This window comes from Leucoraja erinacea, chromosome 9 (assembly GCF_028641065.1).
Source record: "Leucoraja erinacea ecotype New England chromosome 9, Leri_hhj_1, whole genome shotgun sequence".
NCBI lineage: Eukaryota > Metazoa > Chordata > Chondrichthyes > Rajiformes > Rajidae > Leucoraja > Leucoraja erinaceus.
In genome coordinates this window covers 2,427,540-2,445,411 of record NC_073385.1, presented here as the reverse complement: position 1 = coordinate 2,445,411, position 17,872 = coordinate 2,427,540, and the positions used below count along the sequence as shown (strand labels likewise).

Below are 17,872 nucleotides of genomic sequence, written 5' to 3'. Positions count from 1 at the left end.
ACTTTGTTGGTATGGATGAATTGGGCCAATGGACCCGTTTCTACAATGTATGACTCTAAACATTGCTGCGGAATCTCATATAACATAGAGCAGTGCAGAACAGGAACAGGTTCTTCGGCCCACCATATTTGTGCCAAACATGATGCCTAGCTGAACTGATCTCATCGATTTGCATGATCCATATCCTTCTATTTCCTGTGTTTCCATGTGCCTATCTAAAAGCCTCTTGAACGCCACTATCACATCTGCCTCCACCACCATCTGTGTCAAAAATATTTACCCTGCACACTCATTAAAAATGTTCCCCCTCTCACCTTATAGCTATGCCCTCTAGCATTGGAGATTTCCACCCTGGGGAAAATGTTCTAACTGTCTACCCTATCTATGCTTGTATACTATATATCTATATACTTCCTTTAAATATTATAAAGACCTATCCGCTAGTCATATTTATTTGAGTCAGCAGGAATAGAAATCTTTACCTTCATAAAAGGAAACCCAAGGAGTCTTTAAAATATACCAGCAACGTGCAAGTTATAGTTTGAAGAGAAATAACAGACACCAACATAATTGCTCAGTTTCTATTTGGAGTTTATAATTTATTAAAGAATATGTAACATACAATTGTAACAGAACTCAAGATGACATTACCTATTTAAAGAATTTGACAAAGCCAGATTTTTAGACTGCATAGCTCAATTTGATTAAGGCCATATTTACACCAGTATGCACATTGACTTCATAACACTGTTTATTAATTTTCCTGTATCAAGACAGCACAGTAGGCATGTGAAAGGGATTAATGCAAAATTAGCTTTTAAAAAAATTATAGGGACATGCTAAAATAAAAATTTTAATAGTTTTCATTTTTCTTATTAAAAACAATATATCTGCATTTCTTTTACATGCTTACAATGCAACTCTTTTGTAATTATACACTGTTATTTACAATATATGGCAAAATTAAAGAATAATACATGTTCTTAAGGTAAGTATCACTCCTTCTTAAGGATGAAAAAAAGATACAGTATGATTACAGATCCTAAAATCATTGGGAAAATGATAAAATGCTGCACCTTAAAAATGTTACAATGAAAAATTAAATTCAATACTGAAAATCTATTACAAATCTCTGGTTACCAGAAATTATTTAAAAATTGTCATCAGGTTGCAACATGGGAAGACATACTAAGTGGAATATACATCCAGTTGTCTCAATATTAGTAATGCAGGCCAACAATTGATAATACTGATATCCTGCATGGCATCATGTGGTGTGTGCAGTTTCTACACAGTGTGTGCTAAGCTTCATTCAAAAAACTACCTTTCAGAACAATACAAAGAGAATTGCTTGAGATTTATAGGTAAGTTGTTACATTCAGGCTTTAACAGCTAGTACATTGCACTATTGTTAAAATAAACACCAAATGTTATAGTTTTTTTGAATGATCTGAAATCAAAACTGCTATGGGTCATTTAACGCTGTCATTATAAACTATCTTCAGCATGAGTGACATGCTGATATTTTCATCACACCAACAGTGAAAGGAAAATGATGCAACTGATGCCAGCCAGTGCCAGCAAGCACGAATTAAACTCCAAGAGGAAGATTTACATCATCTTCAGCTGGCACCGATAATGGCATGTTGGCTGACATACAATTCAGCCTTGGCAGAACTGAGTCAATGATACGAGGGTCATGAATGCATTACATTAATCTTTGCCAAAAACATGCTTAAAATGGCATACCTTCTGAGACAGAATAATAACCTCCAGAGATTTTGATCAAAAAATATACATGTAACAAAATAATGGGACATTCAATTTTTTCTCCAGAATTATTCTATTACTAATTTGAGCAAATAACATTCCACTTCCAAAGGAATGCTCTTTTAATATTTGACATAACCATTTATTTTGAAGATGTTTTCCCTAATACCCAATAAATTTTCAATCATATCTTTTCTTTAGGGTTCTGATTGATTTGATAACTTCAATGATGGGTCAGTCATGGGTTTCAGTCTACAAACAGTGCCCAGTAAGCTTAATTCATCAGCTGCGTAAACTGGAAATTACTTTGCCTGGAGTCCAAGATACTGCTCCAAATAATCTCTTAATTTGCTGGCTCCAAGCATCACTAATACATTTCAACTACAGAATATGTAAAATCAATTCAGAAAGCCAGACGCAGCCCTTTGGTAAAAGTACTGAACTCTCAATTTGCTCACCTGAGGCTAAACGGAATTGAGCAAATGAATCACTGGATATGAACCAGATCACATTTTTCAGTGCTACTTCAGTAAACTAGGATTTAAAATCGTGTTTCATAGTTCAGCCGTTCATCTTAAACCTCTATCATTTTAATCTTGGATCTGCTGTGTTTCATCATAGTTTAATTAATGAGTTACACTTTGGTATCAGGTTTGAAATTACTTAACTTGGACACAATTTTGATTTTAGCTGTTCAGAGGGAGAAGTTAAAAGGTCCATTAGTCATTCAAGATTAAGCAAAAGTAAATGTTTCACATCAGGAAACAATCTAGACTCTTTATGATGGTCACTCACAGCAAAAGCACATGTGGATACTTCATTTTGAGAGACGTTTTACATTTCTTGCAAGCACAAAAATAGAAAACGGTGCTGAGACATAAATTACATTTTTTAATTTTGTTGTGCTTATTCATAATAGTACTCTGAGATATTTGCGATTGTAGATACTGAAACTTGCGTAATACTTTTTCAATGAATTTTGAGCATTGTGTAGCAAACAAGGTTATATACAATAATATTCAAACAACAATTGTCATGGAAAATAAAATGAAAATAAGCAACTTCTGTAGAGCCACAAATACAGTCTTTACAACTTGGAATGGTTCTTCTTTAAACCCAGATGTTCAGAAAAATACATAATTTCCTTATAGCTTGCAAAATCCAGACACTTACTGAAACTTGGCTTTAAGGAAGTCACTGATGCACATCGTGAAATGATTGACCAAGTAATGCAACTTTTCTTCCATTAAGGGTTTGATTTCCTGCTTTTCCTTCATGAAGAAAAAATATATGTTCAATATTAATCCAGATATTTTGAAAAGTTAAGCTTTTGTTGTCTACAGGAGGTTTCCTTAACATTTGCATAACATTGGGAATCTTCCGGTGTCTGAAGTGACAAATGGATTGCCTCACATGGCATTAAGCCACATTGATAACAAACTTGGCTTTCTGTTATGCAAATCAGATTTTTCAGCAGAGCAGAAAACAGACATGGATGCACTCCACAGAAACACTCCCACTGTTTCTCATGGGGCTGGGCTGTACAAAATCCCCCCAAAAAGCAAAAAATGGATTCCCTACAGATTGCTTGCAATCAGCATTAAGAGATTAGAAACATCCCCAAGGTAAAAAGAGGCACAAACAGTGATGGCACCTCAATGGCCTTCTCTTGCTCTGTCCCCATGCTCATGCACTCTGTGACAAGATTTTGGGAGATCACCAACTTTATGTGAAATGACTCTGAAATAGAAACGTGGAGTGCAGTGCAGCTTGGAAGCAGATGGAAGTCTTCCATCTGCTTCCAAGCTCCCAAATCTGAGGAAGGACATTATTGCCATAGAGGGAGTGCAGAGAAGGTTCACCAGACTGATTCCTGGGATGTCAGGACTGTCTTATGAAGAAAGACTGGATAGACTTGGTTTATACTCTCTAGAATTTAGGAGATTGAGAGGGGATCTTATAGAAACTTACAAAATTCTTAAGGGGTTGGACAGGCTAGATGCAGGAAGATTGTTCCCGATGTTGGGGAAGTCCAGGACAAGGGGGTCACAGCTTAAGGATAAGGATGAAATCCTTTAAAACCGAGATGAGAAGAACTTTTTTCACACAGAGAGTGGTGAATCTCTGGAACTCTCTGCCACAGAGGGTAGTTGAGGCCAGTTCATTGGCTGTATTTAAGAGGGAGTTAGATGTGGCCCTTGTGGCTAAGGGGATCAGGGGGTATGGAGAGAAGGCAGGTACGGGATACTGAGTTGGATGATCAGCCATGATCATATTGAATGGCGGTGCAGGCTCGAAGGGCCGAATGGCCTACTCCTGCACCTAATTTCTATGTTTCTATGTTTCATCTGCTGGAGATGTGTGCTAATGATTGAAATAGGAGAACCAGTCCCAAAGTTGATTTCTGTGCAACAACTGGAGCTCTGTAAATAGCAGTGTTGCAACATTGAGTGGGGTGTTGGGTGTGGGGGTGGTGGGAGACCCATTTCTGTTTCCATCAGTAACCTTTGCTTGAGAATAAAAATATATCTTATCTTTTCTGCCTCTTTTTTTAACCTTGGGTTTGCTTCTAATCTGTGGCGAAGATGGGGGACCTTTGGGAAATTAGGGGAAGCTACCAAGTGGATATCATTTTCATTCACAAAAAATGATTTCTAAATATATTTATCTCGCAAACCGAGTAAAATATCTGACTTACAAGTTAAACTTCTTTGGAAGGGTATCTTTACTCCCATTAGTTTTTTGCTCACTGGAATTAGTTGAATAAAAACGAGAACAAGGTGGCAGACTGGAGGGCGCACCAGAACTCGAGGAATGGCTCTGGGACGTTCCATCTAAAATAAAACACATCAGCACATATCGTTTCATATATTTGATGCATTACCATTTATACACATTGATAACTCTGAAATCAACAGGTCAGAATTTAAAATTATTTAGAAGTAAAATAAATTTACAAAAACTTTAATTATTGATAAAAATCTCGAAAGAAACATGGGAAAGGTATTTGATATATATATATACATAAATGCTCGATTAATGCAAGACACAACTTAATTCAATTTAAAATACTACATGGATGATATTATTCAAAAACTAGGCAGAATACATTTTATCCAAATATTTCTCCCATCTATGATAAATGTCTTTCTCAAAATGCCAATATTACACATTCTTTTGTTTCCTGTATAAAACATCATAAATTTTGGTGTGATATTTTTGATATATTCACAAATCTATTCAAGACAAAAATGGAACCCAATACTGAAATGATTATATTTGGAGTAACGGGAGACGGGAACAAATTAAACATATGCCAAAATTCATTTTTTAATTATGGGTTAATAATAGCAAAAAAAACTATACTTAAATTTTGGAAAAATACAACTATACCAACGCTCAAAATGTGGATTAGAAATATGTTGGACAAAGCACACATGGAATAAATGAGACTCCTCCTAATAGATAAACAAGACCAATTCTTAACGAGTGGGTCTCCATTTATTGACTTTTTGGATTCATGTGGTGCAACAGTATCGTAAAAACCAATTGTTTCATGTCTGGGTGAAAGATGATCAACAATATACAAACTCATCTCCTATCGCCTATTTGCTAATCTCTCTCTTGCTCGTTCTTCTTTCTTACTTCTCTTCCTCACTATCTCTTTCTTTTTTTTATACACATGACACGTTTTTCTACTCTCAACTATCTCTCTCTTTCTCATTTCTCTCTTAAAATTTTTTTTTTTTTAAATGGAGTTGTAGAGAGAATGTATCATGTCAACATATATTCGGCACCTGAAAAAAAGGTACTACTGTATTGTTCTTACATCTAATAAATTAAAAAAAAAAAAAAAAACTTTGTATTCATTGAACCATACTTATCAGAGCGAAATACTGATAGCTACTGGCATGATACAATATTAATGTAATTCAAAACTACAACATTTGTTTGCACATTTGACTTTTGCAGCATTCACTTTTGTTTGTCATTTTGGCAAGTCATTGGGTCATAGATTTGTTACAGTATGGAAACAGGCCGTTCGGTTCAACTTGCCCACACCAGTCAACATGTTCCAGATACACTAGTCCCACCAGCCCCCCGCATTTGGTCCATTTCCCTCCAAACCTGTCCCATCCATGTACCTGTCTAATTATTTCTTAAATGTCGGGGTAGTCCCTGCCTCAACTACCTCCTCTGGCAGCTTGTTACATACACCCACCACCCGTTATGTGAAAAAGTTACCTCTTAGATTCGTGTGAAAAAGTTAATGTGTGAAAAAGTTACCCCTTAGATTCCTATTAAATCTTTTCCCCTTCACCTTAAACCTATGCCCTTTAGAGCTCGATTCACCTGCTCTGGGCAAGAGACTCAGTGCATCTACCCGATCTATTCCTCTCAAGATTTTATACCCCTCTATAAGATCACCCCTCATCCTCCTGCACTGCAAGGAAAAGAGTTCCAGCCTTCTCTACCTCTCCCTACAGCTCAAACCCTCTCGTCCTAGCAACATCCTTGTAAATCTTCTCTGTACCCTTTCCAGCTTGACAAAATATTTCCTATAACACGGTGCCCAGAACTGAACACAATTGCCCAGAACTGAACACAGTGTGAAAGTATTCATCTTTTTTGATTGGACATAAATTGCTAGTACAGGTACTGTATAAATATACAAATACAGTATTCTTACCAAATGTTAGTAGGGCATTTTTTGTTGATGTAGCAATTTGAGAGTTAGATGTTATAGTAAGCTTCCTGAAAAATAAATGTTGCATCAAGTTTGCGAGATTTGTTTCAGGTACATAAGTTATGGCCAAAATAATTGAAAAGATACACAAATGGCCAGAATGTACTGTAAAAGGGAATGGACAATGCACATATTTGTTGGAATCACCCTTTCCATGAAAATTTTGTATGGCAAATTGCTGCAAATAGAACACCAAAATAGACTGCAACCCCCCAGAAAACAGAATGGATAACTGTGCATCACCTAATCAGTTGCAAAAACTCCAAATGAACAGCTCAGAAGCCGTGTAGGAAGTTAATTTAGAAGTCAGGTAAAGAAAGAACAAGATAATTGCAAAAGAGAAACACTGACAGAAGAACAACATTAAAATAAACTCAATTCCCAGTTATTACTAACTGGAATTTGGAATTTGGAATGATGCAAATGTTAATTTTTGAAGCTGGAAAGTTTTATGGCCATTAAGACAACTTATGGTACTTGGTTAAACTATACAAGAACTATGTTTTTTTGTGGCAAAAGAAGTCTATGGTGAAAGTATAAGAATGCCACAATAATTCACTACATTTGAATGAGAATGTGATAGATGACATTAACAATTAATGGAGTGGAGTAATGTTGTTTTCATGGAATTTACAGCAGAGCTGAATATCTTGGTCAATGCTTCCAGATTTTTGTATTGTATTTTCTGCTTGAACTGTGAAATTCTCATCATAATTTACCTTGTAGTAAATTCTGACCCATTACATTTACACCTCAATATGAATGAATTGTGAGCCTAACAGTTAAATATATCGGCTAGCGAGCAAAATGCAAAATAATCACTTTGGAATATATATTTGTATTTTGACGATGCATGCATGCAAATTATTGTGCACATGAAAATGATTACTGACAATATGCAGGATATGTGCATGAATACATACACAGCTGTCATATCCTGCATTTAAAAATCTAGTTGATATCATCATGCAAATCTAATAATACACTTTTGAACTCATGCCTTAAGTCAAACCTATTATCCATTAGAAATTATTTGCAATCTAGGACTGTGTGAATAACTTGACTTAAACTGTGAAAAAAAAAAAATCACTGGAAATTAGAATGAAAACTATCAATGTCATTTTTGGCAGATAAATGCTCCCCAGAACAATCTAAAAGTTTTTTCAAACGCAAATTAAGAAAACTTATTTTTAGACCAATAAATATTAAACTATAGATATAAATAATTTGCTAAAGAAGAAAATGGATAGGTGGCGTTTCAGGTTCAGGACCCAAAGCATCACCTATCCAGTTTCTCCAAAGATGCTGCCTGACCCACTGAGTTACTTTAGCATTTTGTGTCTATCTTTGGTATAAACCAGCATCTGTAGTTCCTTTTTATTAAATATTAAAACTGCGTTTTATCCCCATAACAGAATATAATATTTAATTCTAAATACTAACATCATTTTGGTTAGATCCAAAGGTCTGTTTTTATCAAATCAACTTTGAATCACAACATAATATCTTGGTGGGCAGAAAATTACATTAAAATAAATGATTGAGTTGTCCACTTCTCTGCCGATATTAAGATATTTTATTCATGCGATCTTACTTACGTTGTGGGTTTATCAGAGATTAATTTTGGAGGCGCCACTCGACCACCAAGTGAACGACTACGACCTAATTTATTCCTCTTCTTCCCATCTTTATTAAAAGATGAAACTGCTTAAAAAAAGTTTTGATTTTAATGTAAACATCTTGGAAAGTGAATTATAGAACAACAGTAGAAATACAGTGCCCTCCATAATGTTTGGGTCATTTATTTATTTGCTTCTGTACTCCATAATTTGAGGTTTGTAATAGAAAAAATCACGTGTGGTTAAAGTGCCCATTGTCAGATTTTAATAAAGGCCATTTATATACATTTTGGTTTCACCATGTAGAAATTACAGCAGTGTTCATACATAGTCCCATAATGTTTGGGACACAGCAATGTCATGTAAATGAAAGTAGTCATGTTTAGTATTTTGTTGCATATCCTTTGCATGCAATGACTGCTTGAAGTCTGCGATTCATGGACATCACCATTTGCTGGGTGTCTTCTCTGGTGATGCTCTGCCAGGCCTGTATTGCAGCCATCTTTAGCTTATGCTTGTTTTGGGGGCTAGTCCCCTTCAGTTTTCGCTTCAGCATATAAAAGGCATGCTCAATTGGGTTCAGATCGGGTGATTGACTTGGCCACTCAAGAATTTACCATTTTTTAGCTTTGAAAATACTCCTTTGTTGCTTTAGCAGTATGTTTGGGATCATCTTCTTGCTGTAGAATGAACCGCCGGCCAATGAGTTTTGAGGCATTTGTTTGAATTTGAGCAGATAGGATGTGTCTATACATTTCAGAATTCATTATGCTACTACCATCAGCAGTTGTATCATCAATGAAGATATGTAAACCAGTACCTGCAGCAGCCATACATGCCCAGGCCATAACACCCCCACCACCATGTTTCACAGATAAGGTGGTATGCTTTGGATTTTGGGCAGTTCCTTCTCTCCTCCATACATTGCTCTTGCCATCACTCTGATATAAGCTAATCTTCGTCTCATCTGTCCACAAGACCTTTTTCCAGAACTGCGGTTGCTTTTTTAAGTACTTCTTGGCAAACTGTAACCTGGCCATCCTATTTTTGCGGCTAACCAGTGGTCTGCATCTTGCAGTGCAACCTCTGTATTTCTGTTCATGAAGTCTTCTGCGGACAGTGGTCATTGACAAATCCACACTCGATTTCTGAAGAGTGTTTCTGATCTGTCGGACAGGTGTTTGGGGATTTTTCTTTATTATAGATAGGATTCTTCTGTCATCCGCTGTGAAGGTCTTCCTTGGCCTGCCAGTCCCTTTGCGATTAGTAAGCTCACCAGTGCTCTCTTTCTTCTTAATGATGTTCCAAACAGTTGATTTTGGTAAGCCTAAGGTTTGGCTGATGTCTCTAACAGTTTTACTCTTGTTTCTCAGTCTCATAATGGCTTATTTGACTTTCATTGGCATAACTTTGGTCCTCATCTTGATAAACAGCAATAAAAGTTTCCAAAGGTGATGGAAAGACTGGAGGTAAGACTAGGTGCTGAGAGCTCTCTTATACCTGCATTAAGGAGGCAATTAAACATACCTGAGCAATTACAAAAAACAGACATGATGGTGCCCTGAAATGGGGGGGGACTATGCACAAACACTGCTGTAATATCTACATGGTGAAACCAAAATGTATAAAAATGACCATTAATAAAATCTGACAATGTGCACTTTAATTCTGTGATTTTTTCTATTACAAATCTCAAATTGTGGAATACAGACGCAAATAAATAAATGATGGGTCTTTGTCCCAAACGTTGTGGAGGGCACTGTAGCATAGAACTTTTGATATACATCTAATTGAGGTTTTGTTTTGTGGTTCAGCATGTTTTTTAAACTATCGTTGTGTAACATATAATAATTCCCCAAAGAAAAAGTTAGACAAAGTAAGCATTGTAAGTAATATGGACAGATTTAAAGGGTAACAACAGTCTGTTAAGTTACTCCTTCAATATGCACACTAAAATGAACATTAAAACAAAAATGCCTTTTGGTAAAGTGGGCAGCAAATGATCCATTTCCCTTATTACATGCATGTCCATGCGCCTGTCTAAAAGCCTCCTAAATGTCACTATTGCATCTGCTTTCACGACTCCCCTGGCATCCACACACTCTGTGTAAAACACGTTTCCCCTCTCACCTTAAAACTATGCCCTCTAGGCTTTAACATTTCCACCCTGGGGAAAATATTCTGATTATCTACCCTATTTCTGCTTTTCATAATTTTATCTACTTCCATCAGGTTTCTCCTCAGACTTCGATGTAACAGAGAAAATAATTATGTTTGTCTAAACTCTCCTTATAGCTAATACACTATAACACAGGCAGCATTCTGATAAATCTGCACCCACTCAAAAGGGGCAACCAGAAATGCACACAATACACCAAATGGAGTCCAGAAATGGCATTGCTGCAATACCAAATGACTTTAAGCACAACAGTATTTTGGACAAAAATCAATGTCACCATAACTTCATAAAAATACCTAGAAACAATACTTGCTGATGGTAGAAGTCAACAAAAGATCTTCAGTGATTGTATCTAATAATTGGCTACTAACAGTCAGAAAATTGTTGAAAAGTAATGTTTTTGTTTAAAATCTGTTAACGCAAATTCTAAGTAAAAAGGTACAACGCCACAATTGTACCAAAACTTTCCAGGAAATTCTGGGTCAATGCATTAGCGAAATTGATTATGTTTGAAAAATGATTAAGATTCATGAAAGGTATTATAATATGAGAGAGAATTATCATATGGCATGTAAAGATTATACTGTAAATAAAAACAGAAAATGCTTTAACATTCAACAGTTTGGGCAGTACTTGTACAAAGAAAAACAAAGTAAAGTTTGGTGTTGAGAGCATTTTGGCAGAATTAGGGAAAACACAAAAAAAGTCATTTTTAAGTTCCAGATAGAGCAGGCAAAGGAAAAGGGACTATTCCTAAGAGGGCAAGGTTGGGGTGCCATGGAGACAAGCTGAATATGAATCTATTTTGTTGAAAGGTTACTGAGGATTGTTAGAGAAATAGAAAACAGAAAGGCACAGAAATGAGGCAAAATGCAGAGCTGTAGAAAAGGTCAGGCCATGCTGAGCCAACATTACAGACAGATAACCTACAACAGAACTAGTTCGTCCTGATACAAACGGAGAAAAAGTGTTACCTGAAATTGCTGAATTTGATATTGAGTCCAGAAGTCTACAACATGAACAGACAGGAGACAAATAGGTCAGAGTGGGATGTTGTCTGACCTTTTGAGTGTTTCCAGCATTTTCTGTTTTTATTTCAGATTTCATGCAGTTTTTTTACATTTTATTTACTGTTAAAAAAAACTGCTTTCTTTTGTTTACTTTTACTATCACCCCAATTAACTTCACAGAGATGCTTCCAGACAGAGGTGAAGTTTACAAATGCCAATCAGAAAGCCTATAATCCAATTTTAGAACATTGTGATCTAAATGTATTCAGGTCGTCATAAAATTTGCTTTCCAAAAAGTAATATATTCACGGGAAATAATTGTGTTCAACATCAAACTGTTAAGTTAAATTAGAGCAAGAGAAAACTCACCTGATTTCTTTTCATTCAGTAATTTGCTTTCTACCCGTTTTTCAATGTCTTCCTGTTGAGCAAAGTATTGGATGACATTTTATTTAAGTTTTAAAAATGCAAAAAAGAAAATGCAGTAATCATTTTCACGGAAGAATATGAAGCACGGTATGAGAAAAAAGCATTTCTTTAATAGGGTCAATATCTTAGCAAAATTCTTAGCTGAATTATTCTCTCATCGCTAAAGTAATTGAACAGCCTTATAATATATTTTCAAAAATACTCAAATGGTTCACATATAAACGAAAGCATTCCACACAACGGAGGCAGCATACTTTAACCAAATTGCAGCAAAGGTACACATTAACAATAGACAATGGGTGCAGGAGTAGGCCATTCGGCCCTTCAAGCCAGCACCGCTATTGAATGTGATCATGGCTGATTATCCCCAATCAGTACCCCATTCCTGCCTTCTCCCCATATCCCCCGACTCCGCTATTTTTATGAGCCCTATCCAGCTCTCTCTTGAAAGCATCCAGAGAACCTGCCTCCACCACCCTCTGAGGCAGAGAATTCCACAGACTCACCACTCTCTGGGAGAAAAAGTGTTTCCTCGTCTCCGTTCTAAATGGCTTACTCCTTATTCTTAAACTGTGGCCCCTGGTTCTGGACTCCCCCAACATCGGGAACATGTTTCCTGCCTCTAGCGTGTCCAAACCCTTAACAATCTTATATGTTTCAATGAGAGACCCTCTCATCCTTCCAAATTCCAGTGTGTACAAGTCCAGCTGTTCCAGTCTCTCAACATATGACAGTCCCGCCATCCCGGGAATTAACCTTGTAAACCTGTGCTGCACTCCCTCAATAGCAAGAATGTCCTTCCTCAAATTAGGGGACCAAAATTGCACACAATACACCAGGTGTGGTCTTACTAGGGCTCTGTACAACTGCAGAAGGACCTCTTTGCTCCTATATTCGATTCCTCTTGTTATAAAGGCCAACATGCCATCCGCTTTCTTCACTGCCTACTGTACCTGCATGCTTACTTTCATAGACTGATGAACAAGGACCCCCAGATCCCATTGTACTTCCCCTTTTCCCAACTTGATGCCATTCAGATAATAATCTGCCTTCCTGTTTTTGCCACCAAAGTGGATAACCTCACATTTATCCGTATTAAACTTCATCTGCCATGCATCTGCCCACTCCCCCAACCTGTCCAAGGCACCCTGCATTCTCCTGAGTTCATACTGCCACCTGGCTTTGTGTCATCTGCAAATTTGCTAATGTTACTTTGAATCCCTTCATCCAAATCATTGATGTATATTGTAAATAGTTGTGGTCCCAGCACCGAGCCTCACGGTACCCCAATAGTCACTGCCTGCCATTCTGAAAGGGACCCGTTAATCCCTACTCTTTGTTTCCTGTCTGCCAACCACTTCTCTATCCATGTCAGCACTCTACCCCCAATACTATGTGCCCTAATTTTGCCCACTAATCTCCTATGTGGGACCTTATCAAATGCTTTCTGAAAGTCCAGGTACACTACATCCACTGGCTCTCCCTTGTCCATTTTCCGAGCAACATCTTCAAAAAATTCCAGAGGATTAGTCAAGCATGATTTTCCCTTCGTAAATCCATGCTGACTCGGACCGATCCTGTTACTGCTATCCAAATGTTCGGCTATTTCATCTTTTATAATTGACGCCAGCATCTTCCCCACCACCGATGTCAGGCTAACAGGTCTATAATTCCCTGTTTTCAACAGGTCTTCTCTGTAAAGGGAATTTGCAGAGATATTCGCAGTTTACATAAAACACAATATAGTCTCACTTTCAAAAAAGTATAAATGCTTCAGCATAATACTGACATTACCATTTCTAAAAGCAAATTTTCTTCCTTCTCCTTTTTATGATCAAGCAAATCTTTCTCTTGTAATCTTTTTGGAAACTTGGGAAAAATAAATCATATATTATTTACCTAGTAACTGCATTATGTAACTTTTCTAATGAACAACTGACTGCATTTTTGTTACAAAATGGCAAAAGATAACTCACACAATCCACACTAGTTTCTATTCGATCTAATTCCAACGTGATCTAAAAGGAAAATTTACATAATTTAGATGGAAGTACACACAAAAAATCAAATGAATTCTTAAATGCACTCATTATAACTTCCAGTTGGTATAGCTTCTTTCAGATAAATGACAGATTCCTGACAAAAATTTCTTCAGAGATTGCATTTGTGATCAGTTGCATTTATCAACAAAATAGGCAAGAAACAAAAATCATGGCCAGCATACTTTAAATCGATTTGTTTTTAATGGATTGATTTGTGATAAGGAAATTATTTTGTGGACCCTAAATCTCTCTTCTCTTGGGCCTCGGAGAACATTGTAGACAGGGTGGTGAAGAAGGGGCTTGCCACTCTTGTCTTCATCGGTAAGTATATTGAGTATAGGAGTTGGAATATTATGTTATATCTGTACAAGATGCTGGTGAAACTACATATGGTGTATTGCATGCAATCCTGATGCCCTGCCTTAAGCAGGTTTTCATTAAGCTGGAAAGGGTCCTGAAAGCTTCACCAGGACTCATTTATATAGATAGGCTGGGGCATTTTGCCCTGGAGTATATGAGGTTGTGGTGACTTTACAGAGGTATACACAAAATCATGGACAGCATTGTTAAGGTGAATGGCCACACTCTTCTTTTCCCCATGATAGAAAAGTCCAGAACTAGAGGGTATTGGTTTAAAGCGAGAGGGGAAAGATTTAAAAGGGACCCAGGAGGCAATTTCTTCTTAGCGTGTAATAGCATGAGCATAGCATGTAAATGGAACAAGCTGGCAGAGGAAGCTGTAGAGGCAGCTACAAATATAACATTTAATACAAATCTAGACAGGTACAAGGATATGAATAGTTTACTAGTTTTAGATGCTAAAATCATATGCTGATATCAGTATGGGTCAAGGTTACAAGGCTTTTTGTTAAAAAGAAAGGTCCTCGATTAATAAGACAAAAGAGAAAAAAATAAACAAAGAAAGAGAGAAAAAGATTAATTATTTAACACTAAATTTAATATTTTACAAATCTTCCAGTCACGAGAAACACATCATTATTTGCTTTCAGGGCAGGAAATTCAGCGTTCTTAAATGTATACTTCCATTTTTAATTGATCGATTTAACTTTCTAGGAGAGATAATCAGTAATTATGTTCAAGGTGTAACATCATGAAAATCACGCTAACCTCTTTTCTGGTTTCTTAAACCTGATGAAATATTTTGATTTTTAACACGTTATTTTTGTATTTGGGCAAACAAACATAAAATTCGGACACACAAGGAACTGCAGATGCCGAAATCTTGCGTGGAACAGAAAGTGCTAGAGTAACACTGGTGAGTTGCTCCAAAATAACATTCACTTTCCTTCAAATGAACCAATGATTCAGTCACACAGATCACACACCAGTCTGAAGAAGGGTCTCGACCCGAAACGTCACCCACTCCTTCGCTCCAGAGATGCCGCCTGTCCCGCTGTTACTCCAGCTTTTTGTGTCTAACTTCTGTTTAAACCAGCATCTGCAGTTCCTTCTTACACACAGATCAAGTTACTAACTGTAATGACCATACCAGACCCAATGCAGAAAATTAGTTTTTTTGTAAATATAAGAAACAAACGTACAACCCTCACTACAGCAGTGACATCTTTGTCCTTTTCCTGACACAGTAGTTTCCTAACGCAAAGGTCTAGTTGCTGCAGGAGGAGTTTGTCAGCTGGCAGCTTTAATGCAGACTTCAATTTTGGCAACATGTAACAGAATTTAATCCTGTAAAAATAATTATAAAGCCATATGTTATGTGTCAAAGTACTCCACCAACAACAGTATCAGTCTATTTTAAAAGAAGAGCTTTCAAACCTTTGAAACCTACAAAAACAAATCTTACGGGCCTTGCAATTAAAATAATTATTAACAAATTATCATTAAAAATTAACATTTTCACAGGTTGTGTTGTGTGTTGAGATTCGTGATTGAATATTTTATGTGCATGAAAGATGGAAAGCTAGATGGAGGGAATGAACAGATAAATCCACAGCCCATTGCGTTATTAAAAGTTCTTGGGTGTTTAAAGAAATACCCGTGGAAGGATACTTTCATGAAAAAGATGTAACAGATAATTTCATCTCAAGTATTCAGGCATGCAATTATGGAGATATAATTTACCATCATTATATGTCAAAGCATAGAATGGATTTTTTAAAATTATGCAGAGTTTTACAACTGTATTTACATCGGGTGAATGCTGCTTCTAAATGAGTGTGATTTAGAGTGATATATTCTCTAGAATTTAGAAGATTGAGAGGGGATCTTATAGAAACTTACAAAATTCTTAAGGGGTTGGACATGCTAGATGCAGGAAGATTGTTCCCGATGTTAGGGAAGTCCAGGACAAGGGGTCACAGCTTAAGGATAAGGGGGAAATCCTTTAAAACCCAGATGAGAAGAACTTTTTTCACACAGAGAGTGGTGAATCTCTGGAACTCTCTGCCACAGAGGGTAGTTGAGGCCAGTTCATTGGCTATATTTAAGAGGGAGTTAGATGTGGCCCTTGTGGCTAAGGGGATCAGGTGGTATGAAGAGAAGGCAGGTACGGGATACTGAGTTGGATGATCAGCCATGATCATATTGAATGGCGGTGCAGGCTCGAAGGGCCGAATGGCCTACTCCTGCACCTAATTTCTATGTTTCTATGTTTCTATAAAGACATTCACAGCCTCGCCTCCCATAAATCTGTAATTAACACACATTGTTGGTGGACAGTTGGCTATCTGATGTACATAAAACCCCAAAGTATATTTAAACCACCAGTCATCAAATCTAATTATTGAGTATTACACCCAAGAAGGATTTGCATTAGCTAGAAATAGAGTACCCAGGTTATTGTCAATGAAAGAAGCCCTATTTACACAAAGCTCTGCTGCAACTCATTTAGTGATATCGACACAAATCACTCAAATTTATGTTATTTGTTGAAAAAGGAGCTCTTGCCCAATGGATCACTGGGTTGAAGATGTAAGACTTCACCCTTCTCCTACATACCCAACCCCACCAGAAAACCGAGGCTTCATAGTGCGGGGGTCACTGGTCGGTGCGGACTCGATGGACCGAAGGGCCTGTTTCCGCACCGCATCTCTAAAATAAACTAAAACTAAAATTATTTACAACACCCTAAAATAATGTATGGGTCTTGGCTGTTTGAGTATTCCAGTCTCTAAATACTATGTGGTACATTTTTCTGTCAAAATACATGCTTTGCCTTTTAAATATTTTTTCCTATACTTTTATTAAAATGTAATATTTTCCAGATGTCAAATTGTACTGCTGATAAAATTCTAATTTAGAATAGAGGGACATATTTTAACATATCATGGTTAACAATTAAAGTGTGCCTGGGTTTTCAAAATATTTCAATAGTCAGCGCATTTTGTTTAGAATGATTGGAAATCACATTTCATTTCATTAATATTTAATCCAATACGAGGTCAATTGAGTTATTGATTTTGTATTGTTGCAGGAATGGAAATAATGTTTTTTTTTACTAATTAAACAGGTGGCACGGTGGCACAGCAGTAGAGTTGGTGCCTTACAGCTCCAGAGACCCGTGTTCGATCATGACTACTGGTGTTGTCGGTACGGAGTTTGGACATTGTCCCAGAGACCTGCGTGCATTTTCTCCGGGTGCTCCAGTTTGCTCCCACACTCCAGAGACATACAGGTTTGTTGGTTAATTTGCATTTGTAAATTGTCCCTAGTGTGTGTAGAACAGTGCTAATGTATGGGGATCACTCGGTGAGCCGAAGGGCCTGTTTCTACGCTGTATCTCTAAACTAAGCTAAAAAAACCCTAATCCAGCTACTACTTGCTAATCCTGGAGAAGCAGGCAATTGCCGAAAAGGTTTTCTTAAATGGTATTACTGTAAATTCTGTTTTTCATCATATCAGTGGCTGCTCAGAGTGAAATATTTGTGCCAATAATGCTAATGTTCAAAGTTATCATTCTCAAAAATTAGCTGTGAATGACGAAAAATTCACAGGGATGTTGCAAGGGAAAATCAACAGATGGAACTAAGCTTAATTATTTCTGTTGCCTGTGGAAATGCTAACATTGTTATGGGTGTGTGACAGTGCACAGCACA

At 36.9% G+C, this 17,872-nt stretch overlaps 1 protein-coding gene across 1 annotated transcript in view; it reads right to left on the bottom strand.

The window, feature by feature from the left end:
- Positions 1 to 574: 574 nt before the first annotated feature.
- The window catches only part of ppp4r4 (protein phosphatase 4, regulatory subunit 4), a 107,249-nt gene continuing 89,951 nt past the window's right edge, over positions 575 to 17,872 (bottom strand). Inside the window, 8 exon segments of the mRNA XM_055640089.1 lie at positions 575 to 3,041; positions 4,469 to 4,604; positions 6,461 to 6,525; positions 8,116 to 8,224; positions 11,695 to 11,746; positions 13,549 to 13,623; positions 13,731 to 13,772; positions 15,359 to 15,503. Coding sequence (XP_055496064.1) covers positions 3,017 to 3,041; positions 4,469 to 4,604; positions 6,461 to 6,525; positions 8,116 to 8,224; positions 11,695 to 11,746; positions 13,549 to 13,623; positions 13,731 to 13,772; positions 15,359 to 15,503 — 649 coding nt within the window. The 3' untranslated portion in view covers positions 575 to 3,016.